The sequence below is a fragment of the Lycorma delicatula genome, chromosome 1, assembly GCF_047948215.1.
Source record: "Lycorma delicatula isolate Av1 chromosome 1, ASM4794821v1, whole genome shotgun sequence".
Classification (NCBI taxonomy): Eukaryota; Metazoa; Arthropoda; class Insecta; order Hemiptera; family Fulgoridae; genus Lycorma; species Lycorma delicatula.
The window spans coordinates 273,749,773-273,768,492 of record NC_134455.1 but is presented as its reverse complement, the minus strand read 5'-3'; the positions used below and the strand labels follow the sequence as shown (position 1 = coordinate 273,768,492).

Below are 18,720 nucleotides of genomic sequence, written 5' to 3'. Positions count from 1 at the left end.
CACAAATTAAGATCAGAAGAATTATATCAAACCAAAGAGTAATTAAATGATTGGCAACAAAAAACGAATAAATGAAATGATGATCCACTCCGACTTAGGAAGAATATTGTCAGACAATATCAGAGCAGTAATGAACTAGAAGATAAGAATTTTTTGCAATTTATTAAATATCTGGCATGTATGCCTTCATGTATATGTTGTTCTTGTGAGGGTCTACTTTTCAGTTACTCTGTAGTTAACTTTAATGTAGATAAAATTAAACAAAAATTAAACTAGAAAATCCAAAAATAATATGATTCTAAATTATAATTAATTAATATTAAATAATCAGAAGTTTCACCAAATCTATTATTACACATACACAAATGTAATAATGCCAATTAAATTACATATACACATTTTTTAAAAGTACATAAAATTTTATTTCACGAATTATTATTTATTGTAATTTTTTTCTTACAATCAGCGATTAATAATTATCAATATATTTAAATTAAAAAAAGGGGATGAAGTGTGATTCAAACCAAGTGGCTTTCCCCTTGTAAGATCCAAATATTTCATTAATTAAAATTTTATTCGGCTATAACTCTGGAACCAATGAAAATAAGTACCACTTATGATATATCGTTGAAACGCTCTCAATGAGGGCTTATTACTAAGTCCAAAATCCAAATTTTTAGAGATTTTGGGCTTTTTTGGACACCTTTGGTTCAGTCGATTGCAGATAACAAGGCAGATGCACAACTAGATGTTACAACAGTCCTAAATCCAAAATTTCAACATCCTACGGCTATTGTTTTTGAGTTATGCGAGATACATATGTACGGACAGACATCACGCCGATATTAGTAAAAATGGATTCAGTGATGGTCAAAATGGATATTTACTTTTAAATCTGAAATTTTTCACCATCACAAACAATACTTTCTTTACTTTGTACAAGGAAATAAAAATTGGCAAAAACATCAAATTTTTAATTTGAAGCTACGACTTTTACATAATCTTACATATCACCATTAAAGCTTGTTAAATCCATTCTGAGATACTGTCCTAAACTTTTGCTGCGTTTAATTTAAGAATGGTGTTTTAAACATTTTTTATATATTTTTTGTTTTCTACTTTTGTCTTAACTTTATACTTTACAACTGCACTAGCGCACAGGTTTAATGTATTTATCAGATCAGATCGGTACTTTTACGGCAAGTCCAATCAAAACATAGGACTAAACGAATTAATTTCCAGATAACCAAGACTCGGTCGATCAAGAATATATCTGATGTGTTAAACAGATAGTGCTCAACCTGCTGATACATATGTCATTTGAATTGTGAAAATCGGATGAGCAGTTGCCGAGATATTACAGTGGCACCCCATCGCTTCCCCTTCTCAATTTCTGAATGGTGCTCCATGTGCACTTGAAAATATTATCATCCAACGGGTACCACTGGGAGCAGATGGGGGGGGGGTCATCAATATCATCAAGGAGGTTGAAAAAATTTTTCAACCGACCGTTTTCAAGAAAATTTAGGACCGACCGTTTTCAAGAAATTTGAGATTTTCGTCTGCAAATTCGCATCCAGTTAAAAAGTACTGAATTTTTCCCAAAACTTTGATATATAAATATATATATATTTCGTACATATACGGTATAGCGATATATAATAATATAACACATATACACACCTGACCACCACGAGACATGTACTAACGAATCGGGATTTTCCGCTAGTGATCAGAACATTCCGGTGCTAAGCTAAGGGAAACGCACACACAGACACACATACAAATGCCATTTAGTAGAGTAGGATATATTCATTAACAAAGAAAATCCTATGTTAAATAGTTATTATTAATATTAGAAAAATATAAAACATTCTGAAACCATTTAAAAATTTTAAATTCTGATTTAAATCTGCAAGCTGCAGAGTAAGAGACAAAATAGAAGAATTAGTCATAATTAAGGAGGTTAAGATATCTACAAGCTTGTATAAGCCGATAATTTTGTAAAATGAAATCTGATATGGAAGAAAACAAAATAATATTAAAGTTAAAAAGATAATTTATTATTTCTAGGCAGAGGGTAGTAGATATAATTATCCAGTTCTGCTGCAAGAAACGTTTGATGAAACTTTGTTCTGTGAATTGAAAAAGAAAAATAAAGGCTTGGAAACAAAGAGAATGATCTATAACAAACATTTACAAAAAGTTAAAAAAATACAAAAAATGAATACAAACATTCAATAAGAAAAACAATACACAAAAAAAACTGAATTAACTTCAAAAACAAAATAGAATAATTAATTCACCACTTCATCAAACATACCAAAAACTAAATTATATTTCAAATAATTAATTTATTAATTTTTTTTCTTTAATAGTTGATTTTATAACAATTTCTTATTTTTACAGTACTGAAATATTGCAGTTCATTACAGCAAAGTTGTAAAATATATATAAAATTATTTGTTGAAGAGGGTGTCCTGTTTTGGAATTTGTAAAAATTATTTGGAAGCTCTTATTGTGTATTATCCATTGTGTCCTCTCTCAGTTCTTTGTACCTGTCAAGTTTTTAAATCATCAGGATACTATGAGGTGAAGACAGAAATAACAAAGACAATAGATAGTAATTTATTAGGTAATAAGTATTTTGAAAAAGTTACAGAGAAATAAAAGCCTAAAACAATGATGAGTAGGGGTGTGATTATAGCAGTATTTAAAAAATTTGTCCAAAGATATGATTACAATAATTTAGGTAACTATTACGTTAACCCCACATGCATCCAGATTTTTGAAAGATCCAGGAGAAGCAGTTTTGATGCAGAAGGAACATGTCAATAACAGATTTTTCATTTATACCGAACAATAGTTAATACTAAATGTTTGAAGTATAATAGACACTTGTGAAAAAGCAAAAGACTCTGATTGTATACCATGAGAAAGATTACAGGTGGTAATAAGGAGAAAAAAGTAATTTCAGAGAAATTTGTAGACGATCAAGGATATGATAAATGCAAATGAAAAGTTAGGGCTATTCTGGGAATCAGAATTTAAGCAAAAACTGGACTCTAATAACGAAGAGTGTTACCATCTCCCAAATATTAGTAGTACCTGTAAGAAATAATGTTTATCATGTTTTACTTTATTCAGAATATAATTTTTTTTCAGAGCTTTTGTTGAATAAAGTAACTTAGTACATAAAACCATACACACACAATTCATAAGGAATGTGTGGATGTTGAAATATGGTGGGAGGGAACACTATTTATTTTCTTTCATATAATACACAGACAAAAAAAACACACACATACACAGCGAATAAGGTAAATAATATAATAGCTTACCAAAGGTATAATGAATGCGTCTTTGAAACTAAGACTAGCAGCAATGGAGAAAATAGGATCAATGCACTTAAACAATGCACCCATCAGGATCATTTTGCCAGTCTGAGGATCTAGTGGAAGCTGTGCAAGGTGGTATCCAAGAGGTGTTAGGGTTTCATCCTTGTCCAATGCATTTAACATATGCAGCATCTAAGAATAAAAGAAAACATCATTACATGAATATTCATTAACAAATTAATAAACTATCATAACAACTAAAAAGGTGAAAACAAAGTTTTTATACTTTACTGGCAGTGGTTATTTATTGATATATAGTGGAAAAATAATTATACATGAAAAAATTCAAAAAATCAATTCTTTTAAACTTTGATTCACTCCCACCCTCAAGAATGTCCTCAAAGTATTTTTTGGACCACTTGCACTAATACTATGCTTTGGAAGACATAAAACAAATTTGGTTAAAAAATATGCAATAAATAAAGACAACTTTTTTCAATTTTTGGAAAGGGAAAAATTTTAAATGGTAAAATAAGCATGTACTTCATGTAAAGTGGGGTTATGTTTGCAATATGTAGAAAATTGACCCCAAAGAGGTTATCTAATCCATACCCTGAAGATACTGATCACAAACTTTCATCAACAAACTGCCTCATGCACACAAGTCTCTGTGTCAAATTTCATCAAAATTTGTTTATCCAGTCAAAGGTTATTAAGCTTTAAAGACACAAACACATGTACATATATACGTATGCGCATTACCCTCTATATTTTTTCTGTTTAGCCTCCGGAACCACCATAAGGTATTACTTCAGAAGATGAATTAGAATGATACATATGAATGTAAATGAAGTGTAGTCTTGTAGTCTCAGGTCGACCATTCCTGAGATATGTGGTTAATTGAAACCCAACCACCAAAGAACACTGGTATCCACAATCTGAACATAAACCGCAACTTTTTTTTGTTTTTTGGGGTCCCTGTGTCATGAAACATTAAGAAATGCAAAAAAAACCCATACCCCATTTTCTGACCATACTCTCCTTCTTGCAGCATAGCTTTAGAGCTATGATGCCAGGAAAGTAAAAATGTGAATGTAATCATCAGGAAAAGTTATTTTTAGATAAATAATGTTTGCCTGATTTTTTCAGGTCAGCATTTGGCAAGCTGTTTTTTTTTTTAATTTTTGGAAAGTTATAAATATATGTAAAGCAACATCTGTTTATTAGACAGCACACAACTTGGAAGAAATTATTCTAACTTAATGCATGTTATACAACGTAATGAAGGAATCGATCTAGAGGATATTAGGGTTTCACCAAATTCAAATTTCTTCTCAATTTGTTCAGTTCATAAGCATTAGCTATACTAAACAATGATGCGTTTCTGTTTCCAATAATACCTAAGTTGTCTCAGGAATATTCTTTTTGTGAAACTATAATCTACTGTACATGATAGTGTGGTAAGTACCTATGATTGTTATCTTAGTCTTCATTTCAGATGTTATAAAATATGAGGGTCAATCAATATAAACCAGAATTTTTGTTGTCGGTGACACACGGCTAATGGAGAGGAGGGTGGCTTCTCAGTGTTGTACATAGGGATGCATGGAGGGGATCCCATTCCTAGAAAGCCAGCTCACTACTTTTTTTAGTCAATATCACAATGTCAGAGCAGGGGATGTAATTGCACGTTGCACAACATATTATTATTAAATTTCTCATGGCAAAGGGTGTGAAACCATCCAAAATTTTGAGAAGACTTTAGGCACAGTTTGTGGACAACACACTTGATTGTGAGACTCAAGTGTATGATTGGCATAAGCAGTTTTCAGAAGGACAGGAACTAGTTGAAAATAAAGGTCATTAACAACGCCCAAGGATAAGCAGTACTGCTGAAAACATTCTCATGGTTCATCACCTTATCAAGGACAACCGTCATTTAACAATTGCAGAAATTGCTTCTGAGATCGGAATAGGCTACGGCAATGCTCAAGTAATCATGACTGGCGATCTTGGATTTAAAAAAGTGGCAGCACGATGGGTCCCTCATCTTCTGACTGAAGGTCAGAAGCTCTATCAGCTAGAAGTGTGCCAGCGGTTGTTGAGTCATTCCCAAGCTGAAGGAAAATTTGTTTTGCATTGAATCATGATCTGCAATGAAACTTGGGTGCACCATTACACTCCAGAATCAAAACAGGTAAGTATGGAGTGGTGAAAAAAAGGGAGAAACTGCACCCATTAAAACCAAAACTCGACTGTCAGCCGGAAAGCTTCTGGCCACAGTATTTTTTGATTTCAAAGGAATTTAGCATGTTGATTTTCTCCATGAACATTGTACAGTGAATTATGCATACTACTGCCAACTTTTAGACAAAGAAAAACTCATATATCGTCAAAAAAGATGTCATTTCTAATCTGAGATGTCATTCTGCTTCACGACAATACTTGGCCTCATACCACAGCTCAAACTCAAGAAAAAATTGCATCCTTATTCTGAACTACACTGGAGCACCCTCCATACAGACTGGACCTATGGCCCTGTGATTATCATTTGTTTGAACCACTAAAAGAAGCACTTGGAAGGCAGAAATTTGATGATGCTGCTATTGAAGGGGTCGTGCGAAATTGGTTGTCATGCCCACCTTCATTTTATGATAGTGGGATCAAAAAGCTGCCTATCCGCTGGGAAAAATGTGTTTTCCAAAAGAGAAATATAAAAAAATAATATTGTATGTATTTTTATTATCCTTCAGTAAATAACAAAACAAAAATTCCAGTTTATATTTGAATCACCCTCATATAATGTTGACTTTTACCAAATAAAACTTTGTATAGTATAAAACAATAACATTTCTTGAAGCAAAGATAGTAGTTACTTAGTGCAGCTGGAGAAACTTGCTTTCATTTTGCCCAATATATTATTCAATCATACTTTGCAATTTAATCAATTTGTTCCTCAGCTGCAGTGATTATTGATATTTATTTTGTTGTTACAGAGTGATATACAGTTTCCAAATCATTAAACTAACCTATTTTTCAAAAAATACTGAATTTCAAATGAATGATTGTAGAATCATATGTTTTCTGTTAACAAATGGTGCTTTTTTGTTCTGTTTTATGTAACTTAGCTATCAGTACAGGTGCATAATCATTAACATGAGCTATTTATTTTAATGTCATTTCTTCAATACAGTTGAGAGATGTCAGGGTATACATAACAATCAATGTAGTATAAGTGAAAAATCAGCACGTTTTGTTACACTGGTTGATTGGAACTGTTTTTTTTAAAGGTATTCATGTCTATTTTGGATACAATAAGATCTAGGAAACTGAAAATTTTCATTATGTTCATAATCTAAACTGAAATATAAGATGGATTTACTTTCCCCTACAGAATGAGGAATGCTATGACATTATCTGGGATTGGCTTTGTATAGAAATATGTTGTCAACCAAGCAGCAGTGTCAGTATAACATTTTGTTGGTACGTTTTTTTATTATATAGCATAAATGTATTTTTAAAATGTTTTAAAAGTATTTTAGTTATGAGTTTTTGTGAAATATTCTGCTTTGACATTGTCTGTGTTAAATTTATTTCAGGTAAGTATATTATTATTTTTCACAGTGTCATGTAATATGGTGATGATTTCTTGTACAATTATATTAGTGCAAAAATCAGTTATGTCAAAGAATGAAAGTGTTGAATTGTAAGTACTTTCTTACTTAGTATTTATTACTTCTGTTTAGTCAATGAGAGATTCTGGTTCTTTGTATATTATAACATACCATGTTGAATATGAATGTAATGGAGAAGAAATGTTAACGAGGAACTTAACAATTTTTTTAAATACACATTACATAACACTCATTGGGCTAGTGTTTATACACAATGATGTGCCAATAAGGCTTTATGTGTATTCATGAACAAGTTAAAATTGTGTACAGATTTTGTTTAATTTTTGTAAAATTAAAACGTAAACTTTCTAAAGTAAATAAAAGATTTTTTGAGCAATAAACGGTTTCATGTTATTGCCTAGAACAAAAGAAAAAACTAGACAAAGACTAAAATATTAAAAACAAAAAACTTTTACAACTAGTATCACAGCTAAACTATCACTAAAAACTAATATTACAGTCAGAATCTTAAAAATAAATATACTTTATGATATTTAAAAAGAAGAGCAAACAAAAAATACAAAATTTAAATAAATATACATAAAATTTAACAAAGTCTGAGAGGCCTGTAAAGTGCCTCTTTTCAGATAAGAAAAAGATTAAAGAACTAAAATTAAAACCATAATAAAATAATAAAAATGGTTAGCAGTAGAATAAAAAATACAAATGAATAACAAAACGAAATCAAAACTTGATTATTGGTGTCAAATGACAAATAATATTAAATTTTATTAAGTAAACTGATGCTTCGTAGAAACAACAAATTGCCTAGGATACAGCGGAGAATGTTTCTTGGCAATTTAATTTATGACACAAGGTCACACAATATATGCAATCCACAAGGATATGGTGCACAGTCAAGCAGTAATCACATTGTACACAAAGTGATGCGTTTTCTGATGACATTGGATATCTGTGAGTAGTTTTGGTATGTCTTAAAACACTTGGCACTTGGCACCACTTCCTTTCAGTGAATTTTTCTATTTGAAGAGTCCCATAACAACACAGTATCTCTGATGTATCGGAGTTTATTACTGTAGCAGTCCAGTCACCTTGCCATTTTGCTCGAGGAGTATGTTCTACAGAATTAGTAAAGTCGGTAGCAGTATCAAAATCAGTAAAAGATGGTTGTCTACATGCATCTTTAGCAGCAGAATCTGAATGTTCATTACCTGGAATTCCCATGTGGCTAGGCATCCAACAGAAACTCAGTTGTGTGTTACAACAGTTCAACTCAACAATTGCATTATAGATTACATGAATATATACATATAGATTTGATTTGTATTATATGACAAAATGATGTCTAGAATATAAATCTTCTACAGCTGGGATTCACTATGGCATTTTGCTTAATGATATTCAAAGCCTTATTAATGGCATGCAGTTTGGCAGTAAAGATGCTTGTGATACTAGGCAAACCAAAAATATAGATTCTGTCACTAATGACAACTGCATATCCAGCAGTATCATTCTATTCTGAACCACCTATGTATACTAGTATCTGGGTTTGATTTGGAAAGAAGTTCGTAAGCATTTGCTGAAGGATATGTGTTGATATTTTACATATACGGTAAGATAAGGTCAAAATTAAAATTTATGGGATCGAGTCTCCATAAAGGATATGAACAGACATAGGTTGGGAAAATAGAAGGTATGTCCAAATTTAAAAGGTACAGTAAATGCCAGGTACAAACACCCACTGGTGCTGTATAACATGGATGGTCTTCAGCATTGCAAATGAGGGTATGGAAGGACTACTTTAAAAATTGGGTAATTTGGTCGTCCTTTAAGACAAGCAAAATAAGATGCTATCATCTGGTCCCATTTATCCTAAAGTGATGGTTCTCACCACAATCAACAAATATGCTTGTAACAGGGCTTCATCTAAAGGCACCTGTAGCAAGACAAAGAGAACTATGATGTACAGCATCCAGCATCTTAAGAATGGTATCACACACTGAAGAACAGGCGACACAACCATAATCCAAACACGACCAAAGTAAAAAATAATAAAAGCGCAACATTCATGATAATCGGCTCCCAATTGGTGTTGCTAAGGACTCACAGAATATTTAAAACATTGAAACAATATTTAAAACATTGAAACATTTCATAGTTAATTGTTTTACGTGTTTGACCCATGTAAAATGGCTATAAAAAACCAAATCTAAAAATTTAATGTCAGGAGAGATAGCAACTGGGTCACCGTTAAGAAAAACTTAGGAATAAAAGGGTCTCACATGCTAGAAAATACTAAACATTTTGTGTGTTGTGTGCCTTCCTGATGTTAAAGAAAATATTGATGAGGTGCTGGTGACAGCATCCGCCAGCAACATATTTCAAAATATATTATATTAAAATATAATACTTAATTCAAAATAGAAGTGATATATAGGAAATAAAGGGCTATTATGCCTGAAAACAATTTTAGGCAATAAATGATCTGTTTATTGACAATGTAAATAATATTCATGACAGCTATGGTTATGTTGCTTTCTTTCTTTCCTGTTTAGCCTCCGGTAACTACCGTTTAGATAATTCTTCAGAGGATGATATGTATGAGTATAAATAAAGTGTAGTCTTGTACATTCTCAGTTTGACTGTTCCTGAGATGTGTGGTTAATTGAAACCCAACCACCAACGAACACCGGTATCCACGATCTAGTATTCAAATCCATGTAAAAATAACTGGCTTTACTAGGACTTGAACGCTGTAACTCTCGACTTCCAAATCAGCTGATTTGGGAAGACGCGTTAGCCACTAGACCAACCCGGTGGGTTATGGTTATGTTGCTGGCAAAAGTATACTCACTTTTAATTCAATAACTTATCCTTTGTGTTTAACCTGTTAGTGAAATAACTGGCATATTAAAGTTATGAATATAATATCAAACTGAATAATATCTTTTAAATTTGATGGTACTGAAGGAAATTGTTGAAAGAGGTAAATGAAATGACATATTTATATTTGCAATTTTCATTTTCTTCTGCAGTTTTACCTTAAATATTTAAATATAGCAACATTATCCTACCCACAAGAAGTGGGGGAAAATGAGTAACAGTAATTATAGTCCAATATTCTTCACTTTTCCAAAGTCAAAAATACTTAAGTATGCTTGTCTTCAAAAACTTAATTCCTTTAAGTCTCTGTGTATAATGTTTTATCTACTAGACAAGATAGTTTTATCAAGAGTAATAAATGGCCACAACCATTTTTGATTTTATTGAAGAGGATTCACAGTAGCTTGGATAACGAGTTTTTTTATGATCTGTCATATGCTTTTGTTGAGGCTGATTATAGTATTCTTTGACTACACTATAAATATTTCTTATCCAGACAGTTTAAGTGTCCTCCCTTAGCAGAAAAAATTCCAAAAATACTCATATGATTTATTTTTACATATCTGATCTGGGTCAATTTAAACGTGGACCCAAAAAGTAGGGCTCACCCTTTTCCTTTACTAAATTTCTTATTCTTTGCAATAACAGAGGATTCTGTAACTCTATATTATGATACAGATCTTCATCAATTATAAAATGTTGATTCCAATTTTCACATTTCAATCTGTTTTTTTATAATCAAAAATGATGGAAAATAGCAAATCGGTTAATGAATGGTTTATCTAACAAACTGAATCTTAATTCAAACAAATCAGGCATGATAAACTTCTACGTAAAGTCTGAGAAATAAAATTATGTCTGTAAAATATCATGTAAATCCTGTCAGTGAGCCTTAAAGACAATCACAGCTCAGTGTGATGTACCTAAATAAATGAAACTAATATTTTTTGTGTAACCATAGAAAGAAATTTGAAATGGGGATCTTTAATTAGCTATATATGTTAAAAGTAAATTCTTCCAATTTTGTTATAAGACAAATATATATTACTTAATAAATGTCATTAAGTCAAATTTTGTTCTGTAAATCAATTTTGCCAAATGATATTAAGTATTGAAATTTACTAGATATGCCAACATTTTTGTTAAGTTGTAAAGAGAGTAGAATCTGAAAATCTGAGCTAAAGACCAGATTTTTAAATTTTACAAATTTAAACAGTATTCTCAATCCACATTCTGGAAATTTTATGTTTTATGACTGTCAATGTAGATTATATTTAAAAGAAATAAATAATTCCATAATCATTTAATCATGCAATAGCAAAAGATTTTTTTATAAACCAAGGAATATATTTTTGAGATACAAGTACTTTTAAAAGAATTAAATTGTATAACATTTTTTAGAGTTTAGATTATTCCATAAAAAAGATTTAAAAATACAATGAAAACTTTTACTCTGATGTTTTTAAATAACTGTATATTTAATTATTTTTTTGTACTATAATTCAACCTGAATTTATATTATGCAGAATAATTCAGGAGAAAAGAGAAAATATTTGGGAACTGATTTTTGAGCTTGAAATAGGGAAAAAATGTTCATACAAACAGTTCAAAAACACTTTGTGATTAAGTTTACGACTAATGAAAAATTCTGCCCACATTTCAGTTCCCTTGGTAAAATGAGGTCATACTGAAATTTTTATTAGGAAATTTTACAAGTTATAAAAGGGGTTTACCTAAATGGTTTCTTATGTTGTTTGACCTGAAAAATAGAAAAAACAATCCCAGATCTATACATCCTGTAAATTTCATGATATCCAGTGTAAAGCAAAAAAATTCAGTGATGGATGAAAACCTTTTTTTTAGGTTTGAAGTACAATAACTTTGTTAAATGACTAATAAATGCATATATTTTATTATTAAAACATGTAGATAATTTTGAGAAACTGATGTAATAAAGTCTATGAAGAAAAATCAACCTTTATAATTAAAAACAAACAGAACAAAACTTAACAGAAAAATGTTATAAATTTGTAAAAATTAAAAACAGCCGTTCTTAGTAAGGTTTAATAAACTGAAACCTTTGAAAAGTTAGATTGGCAACGTTAACTGTATGCTTCTAAATTAATTTGAATACTACTAATCAATGTTATAAAATTGTTGTGACGTGTTAACCCACATACAGCTGTAGCAAAACCCTTTTTGTTGATAAAAGTATTTTATGTTATTGTTCACTAAATATAATCATATTTTGCTTCTTCTGAGATGATCTATAAATAATTTACGTAAGAATACACCACAATGTACAACATTATTTTAACTGAGTATTACATACTCAAAAATAGTGAGAGTTTTTCTACATACACTTATTGTCTGTCATTTATTATGCCTATATTTAGAGAAAAAAATTAATGTTACGTTTTTGCAAGTTCAGTAAGAATGAATATTCTTAAGGAAAACCATGAGCTACCAGCAGTATAGAGATATATAAAAAGAAAATTACATTTGGGTGACAATGACATGTTAAATACTGCAAACAAGTTTTCTAAAGTGCAGCCTTACATTGATCTTCTGAATAAGAACTTTGGTAAATACAGTGTGTTTGTTCATCACCTTTCAATAACAGATGAACAGATCATACCATACTTTGGTCACCATTCTTGTAAAATATTTATGAAAGGAAAACCTGTGCACTTTAGCTACGAGATGTGGTGTTTATGTTCTTCACAAGGATGCGTTTTCAACTTTTCTCTTTATCAAGGAAAAGAAGCAGAAATAGATTCTATCTTTGGATTACATGCTTTATTGCGCATTGTAGACAATCCCGGAAAGCACAGCATTTATTTTGATAGATTGTTTTAGTTTGTATAATTGTTAAGTTTACTGACAAAGGAAGGCTTTTTCGCAACTGGAATAGTTAATTAGAATAGAATTCAGAACTGCCCTTAGAAAGATTCTTGTTCATTATGTAAGGAACCTTGTGGGACATACGATTATCATCTGAAACCACCAATTTAATTTTTAGTATAAAATGGGATGACAACTCTCCTGTTACCCTAATTACAAATTTTCAGTCTACTGAACCTCTGAATAATGTCAAAAGGTATTCTAAGGTGAAAAAAATGAAAATTTCAATCCAACAGCCAAATCTCCTCAAGCAATACAATCACTATATGGTTAGGGTTGATTGACTGGACAATGGTGTCAGCACTATCGAATAACAATGACAGGAAACAAATGGTGATCTTTGTTTTCAAACATTCTTGACATAGCTTTAATATATTCATGAGAGCTTTATCAATATGTCCACAAAGAGCAAGTCAAGCAACTCAAATTTTAATGACTTGTAGTTATCGTATTATGATCATCAAAGACAAATAACAAAGAAATTGCCATTCCACAAATGCAGAGACTTGGACAACCAACAATGTTTTCAACTGCAACAACTCAGTGACACTAGCTGACAAGCATCTTCCTGAAAAAAATGTAAATAGAAGAATATACTGTTGACAATGTAAAAGTACAATGGTATTTTAGTGTAATAAGTGGAAAGTTCGACTTCACCAAAATGTTTTACTGATTACCATAAAAAATAAACTTGATAAATTCATTGTATACTAAAACAAAACAAACATTTCATTTATATTGTACCCTAATATTTCTTTCTGTTCTGTTTAGTTTTTATTTAGATTTGTAGAAATATATAAATAGTAAGCTAAATCAGTTTGTAATGTGACACCCTTTCCTCTTGAAGTTGAATTTTTGCAAAATTTCATACATCGATAAATAAACATACCTGAGGATCAAAAATCATATTTATGATTCAGAAGCATATAAACCTAAGAAATCATTTTACGATCAGTGTATCAGAGTGCAGCAAAATATGAGTTAATAATAAACCGGCAGTTTAGTTGTTTTTGACAAAAAACATAATTCTGATTGTTTAATTATTTTTGAAAATCAAGTTATGTAGTGTTTTTGTATTTGTTATAGTCTAATTGTACCAACATTTTTCCAATTGAATCTGGATTTAAAAAATTGAAATTCTGTTTTGAATTCTTCCATTTGAAAAATTTCACAACCTCTTCACTCATGCAGAACATGCTGATATGATTTAGTGTATGGGTTTTGCAATGGAAGTGCTCTAGCTGCAGTGGAAGAATATAGACATTGGTATCCTGGATGAGTAGTTGCAAACCGTAAAGTATTTTGTAGAATTTTTAATAATCTTTATGAGAATGGTACACTACCCAGTGCTCATGTTTCATTGGAACATCAACCAGTACATGGTGATGAGAGGGAAAACATTCTTCAGGTGGTATAGCTTAGACCTCCAAACAAGCATGTGAAGAATTTCTACAAAATCAACATTCCACAAACTACAGTGGAGGACATTACATCCTCACGGACTGCATCCTTATCATGGTTCAGAAAGTTCAATACCTTAAGCTTGGTTACCAGGTCAGATGACTGCAGTTTTGTCAGTGGGTTAACAATAACCATTTAATTCTGTTCATATTATTTTCAGATGAAGCTACTTTTACCTGTAATGGTATAAACAACAAACAGAATTCACATTGATGGTCTGAAGAAAACTAACATGCTTGGTTTTCTTGTGTCTCGATTCTTGTGTTGTTTTTCACACAAGATTCAACTTTCTTGTATTCTTACAAGAAAGTTGAATCAAATTTCTTGCAATGATTTTTGGTGACCATTTGATGTGGCAAGATCAACAACCAATTAATAAGCTCTTCATACTAGGACGTGTCACAGAAAACTTATCTGGAATTTTTAAAACAACAAATTTCTTACAGTGCTTGAGAATTTCTCATTGGCAAAACAAATTGAAATACACTTTCAGTTTGAAGGAAATTGTATAAATAATTGTATTGTACTGTGTTTTATATATATATATATATAATTTTACCTAACTAGTTTGTGCATAGGATAGTTATTGTGTGTAGGAGAAATCTAATTATAGAATAGTAGTATAGAATCTAATAGTAGTATTGTGTGTCTTATTAGTAGAATATGAGTTTTGACGCAGGGTGTACTTGTTTGAGTTAGCATTCACTTTGGTTTGTAAGTACATGCCTTCTATTTATCAAATATTTGATATTTATTGGAAATGTTAGTTTAGGACAGATTTCAGTTTGGTTACATTATTGATGTACTAAGTGATTCTGTTACATAGTATATCTTTATGTAAATGATTGTAAAGTTACATTAGTCTATTTTTTGTGTCAGACAGGTGATATTGCTTTTTGTTTTGTGTATCTGCAGCTGTTATTTCATAATGTTAATTAAATTATATAACTGATTTTCTGGCAAGAGAAAATTAGGTTCTATATCATATTCGGTTATAGCTACTAATATTTTTTTCAAGATGCTTTCTATATACTACATCCTACATTGCTTTTAGGTTATTGCTTTGTATTGTAACCATTTTGAATTTATAGTGAGTTTAAACATATTTTTTAATAAAACTGTAAAATAGTAAAAATATGTAAAATTACAGTAATTCTTTAAATTTATAAACTCAAAACTAAAAAAAATTGTATTCATCTTTCACCAAAAAGTATGTAAATAGTTGTAATTATGTGTCAGCCTATAATGATAAGGATAAATAAATAAGTTTCTCGCGTAGGCCAAAGAAATCCATGCAGAAGTGTTCTAGACAGTTGGGAATTCCTAAAAAACTATACACAATGTGTTAAAAAAAGATGGTTAAGTCAATGCGTATAAAATTCCGGTATTAAAAAACTTTATCCACAGGAAAAAGTGAAACAATTTGATTTTGCAGCAGACATTCTGGGTAGGTTAGAGCAGGATGATGATTTTTTAAACAAGTTCATTTTTAATGAAGTAATGTTTCATGTTTCTGGATGATTAAATTGTCATAATGTTTGTATCTGAGATACTGAACCTCCACATGCTGTTACTTAACATCAACATGACAGTGAAAAAGTGAATGTGTGACAGTGAAAAAAAGTGTGTATGGTGCACTTTTAGACTAGATAGAGTTATTGGCCCCTTCTTTTTTGCTGAAAACGCAATAATGGGAAACATCTTCCTAGATATGTTAGAAGGGTATGCAGCACCCCAAATACCGGAGAATTCCACTTTCTAATTAGATGGAGCTTCTTCAAATTTTGCCACAATCATGCAGGATTTTCTTAATGAAAATTTCCTCAGTGACGGTGGGATGAGATGGGTGGATTGCCTGGCCCCCATGGTCTCCAGATCTTACCCCCATGGATTCCTATTTTTAGGATTATGTAAAAACACAAGTTTATTCTGTTCAAGTTCAACATCTGGATCTTTAAAAAGAAAGGATCACTGAAGCTGTTTTTTTTTAACATGCTGGAGGTTCTCTGCCATATATAGCAAGAGACTGAATGCCATCTTTGACGTCTACAGGACAACTAAGGGAGCCCACACCAAAACAAGAAAGAAACTTAACAAAAAAGAAACTCAAAATGTTTCTCTTTCATCTAACATATAGTTCATCTTCCTACAATGCTTTGTTCTAAAATTACAACCATTTAAAACCCCACTATTATTTTATGGACACACTGTATATTGAAATCTATATATGAATTAAGAGAAAACATTAAATATAGTAACGACTTAAGCTGGCTTTTTCTATATTGTTTTAGGGAAAAATACATGGGAATTTTTATGGATTCATTTCAAGCTTTTAACAGTACATTAATAATCAATTGCAGGGCACCAGTAATCACTGAATTATGTCTACAATTAATTTATGTGGGAGAAAACAATACACTGAAGTACAAAGAAAGTAATTATATAAACACTTTTATAAAATAAATTTCCAATGATGTCATTTTCAATGTATATTAATCAAAGTGTAAAAAAAAAACTTTCCTCAAATTTAGGCTCAGGGATCCAATGACAAAATGACAAAATAAGATGTACTCAATAAAAATTATAAAATAATATGGTAAATGCTTCTTTGAGTACAGGTTCTCTAATAAAAATCTGCTATTACACAGAGATTAGAGCAATAATTTTATCTTAAAATGACACAACTAAATTAAAGGATAAACTCCTAATTATGACTCTCTTTTACTCACTTTAAGAGCCAAATCGATGGCTACAGGATCTGGTGGATCTAAAACCTTTTGCAGAAAAGGTTTGACATAACCAAGCTGTAAAATTTTTGCTTGTAGGACAACTTCTTCCAGTCTTGTTCTCAACATTTCAGGTTTTGGATAATCTGCTAAAGTCATTTCCCTTGCTTTTGAGAACAAATGATAACAAATGCCAGGTTGAACTCTGAAAAAAAAAATAAATATTGTTTAATTTTGACAGAATTTTACAGAAAATGTGGAATTTTAATTTCAGAAAACAAATATTTAACTTTTTGTAGCAAATAAAAATCAAACAATTTGGACATCTGCATTAGTTTGGTAACAGTGGCTGTATATGGTGTGGCCTGCACCAATTTAAAAGAATGTTTATAAGTACAAATTTATTTGAATAATTTACAAATAGAAAGCATAATGTAACATACATGTAATACAGTAGAATATGAGTTTATTCTGTGCCTTAAAAAATCCTTACTTAACTGATATTAACAGGTAGTTACCAATAATGCCTTCAAAATTTTCATTGGTTTATCCATATGCCAACAAAGAAAGGTGGCAAACAACAACAAATTTTAAAGTTTGCCTAATTAACAGGTGTTATTTATAAAATAGATTTCATTATTCTGTGCCATACTAATGTCAGACATGTTTTTCACAAAACTGATACAAAATAATCTAACATCAAAAAATTCCCACAATCAACATTTCTTCAATGAAATTATTAATATAAAGTACTTATCATTGAAAATAATTATTTCTTCTTTATTACCAATTTTATCAGAATTGTCTCAAAGTGCTGGAGCAAGTGATTACTGTTCAGTATAATAGACAATAAAATCTCTTTGCGCAATTTAGGTGCTAATTTTGCACTATCTTGCATTATATTTGGCTTAGGCTGGTTAAATTAAAATAAAACACATATAATTCAAAAATTCATTTAAATAACCATGAATATTTAGCACGTACCGTCCAGCTCTTCCACGTCTCTGTCTTGCGTTGGCTAGACTGACCCACTCAGGTTTGAGAGTAGAAAGATTATTTATAACATCAAAATTTTTCATTTTTATTTTACCACAATCAATAACATACACAATATCATCAATAGTTATTGATGTTTCAGCTATATTTGTAGCTATGACAATTTTTCTAACACCTAGTAGAAAGACAACAATAATCATTCACAAATCAAAAATCACAAAAGAATAATTATAATATAAGAATTAAAAATGTACAAGAGATTCTGAAGTTGATAAATTTTTTTAAAAGTGTTTAATGTTATTTTAATAAATACACTTTCCATGGATATAGATGATCAAGAGACAAATAATAAATTCAACAATAACAGAGTTAATTGATAAATGGCTTTATTGTTATAGCTTAAATGGTATCTCACTTTTTTATTTGAAGTTTAATATACATTGGTACACAACAATAAAAGACTAATTACTTTTTAAGAGTTTAGTTTTGAGTACATGGAATTAATCTTACAGTTAAAGACAACTTCAAAAACTAGTGTAAAATATTTTTAACTTTTGACAAAAGTCTAAAAACTTCAAACATTTACTCAATTTTGATCATATAAACACAAGAATAAATTCTGCATTCTAGTTTGAATCTGTACTTAGCAGTTATTTAGGGAGCATTTTAAGTTATTTAAGAATCTCATCAGACAACATGGGATAACCAGGCATTAATCAAGTGTGCTCAAGCATAACTGGCAGAAGAATCAATTCCTAAGAAATATATTACCTTTAA

At 30.5% G+C, this 18,720-nt stretch overlaps 1 protein-coding gene across 1 annotated transcript in view; it reads right to left on the bottom strand.

Annotated features, from left to right (window-relative positions):
• LOC142331932 (ATP-dependent DNA/RNA helicase DHX36-like) overlaps positions 1-18,720 on the bottom strand; it is a 139,371-nt gene that overhangs the window by 25,577 nt on the left and 95,074 nt on the right. Inside the window, exons 13-15 of the mRNA XM_075377986.1 lie at positions 17,932-18,118; positions 16,951-17,152; positions 3,342-3,530 (exon numbers count right to left, since the gene is read on the bottom strand). Of these exons, the coding sequence (XP_075234101.1) occupies positions 3,342-3,530; positions 16,951-17,152; positions 17,932-18,118 (578 nt within the window). The remainder of the gene's footprint in view (positions 1-3,341; positions 3,531-16,950; positions 17,153-17,931; positions 18,119-18,720) is intronic.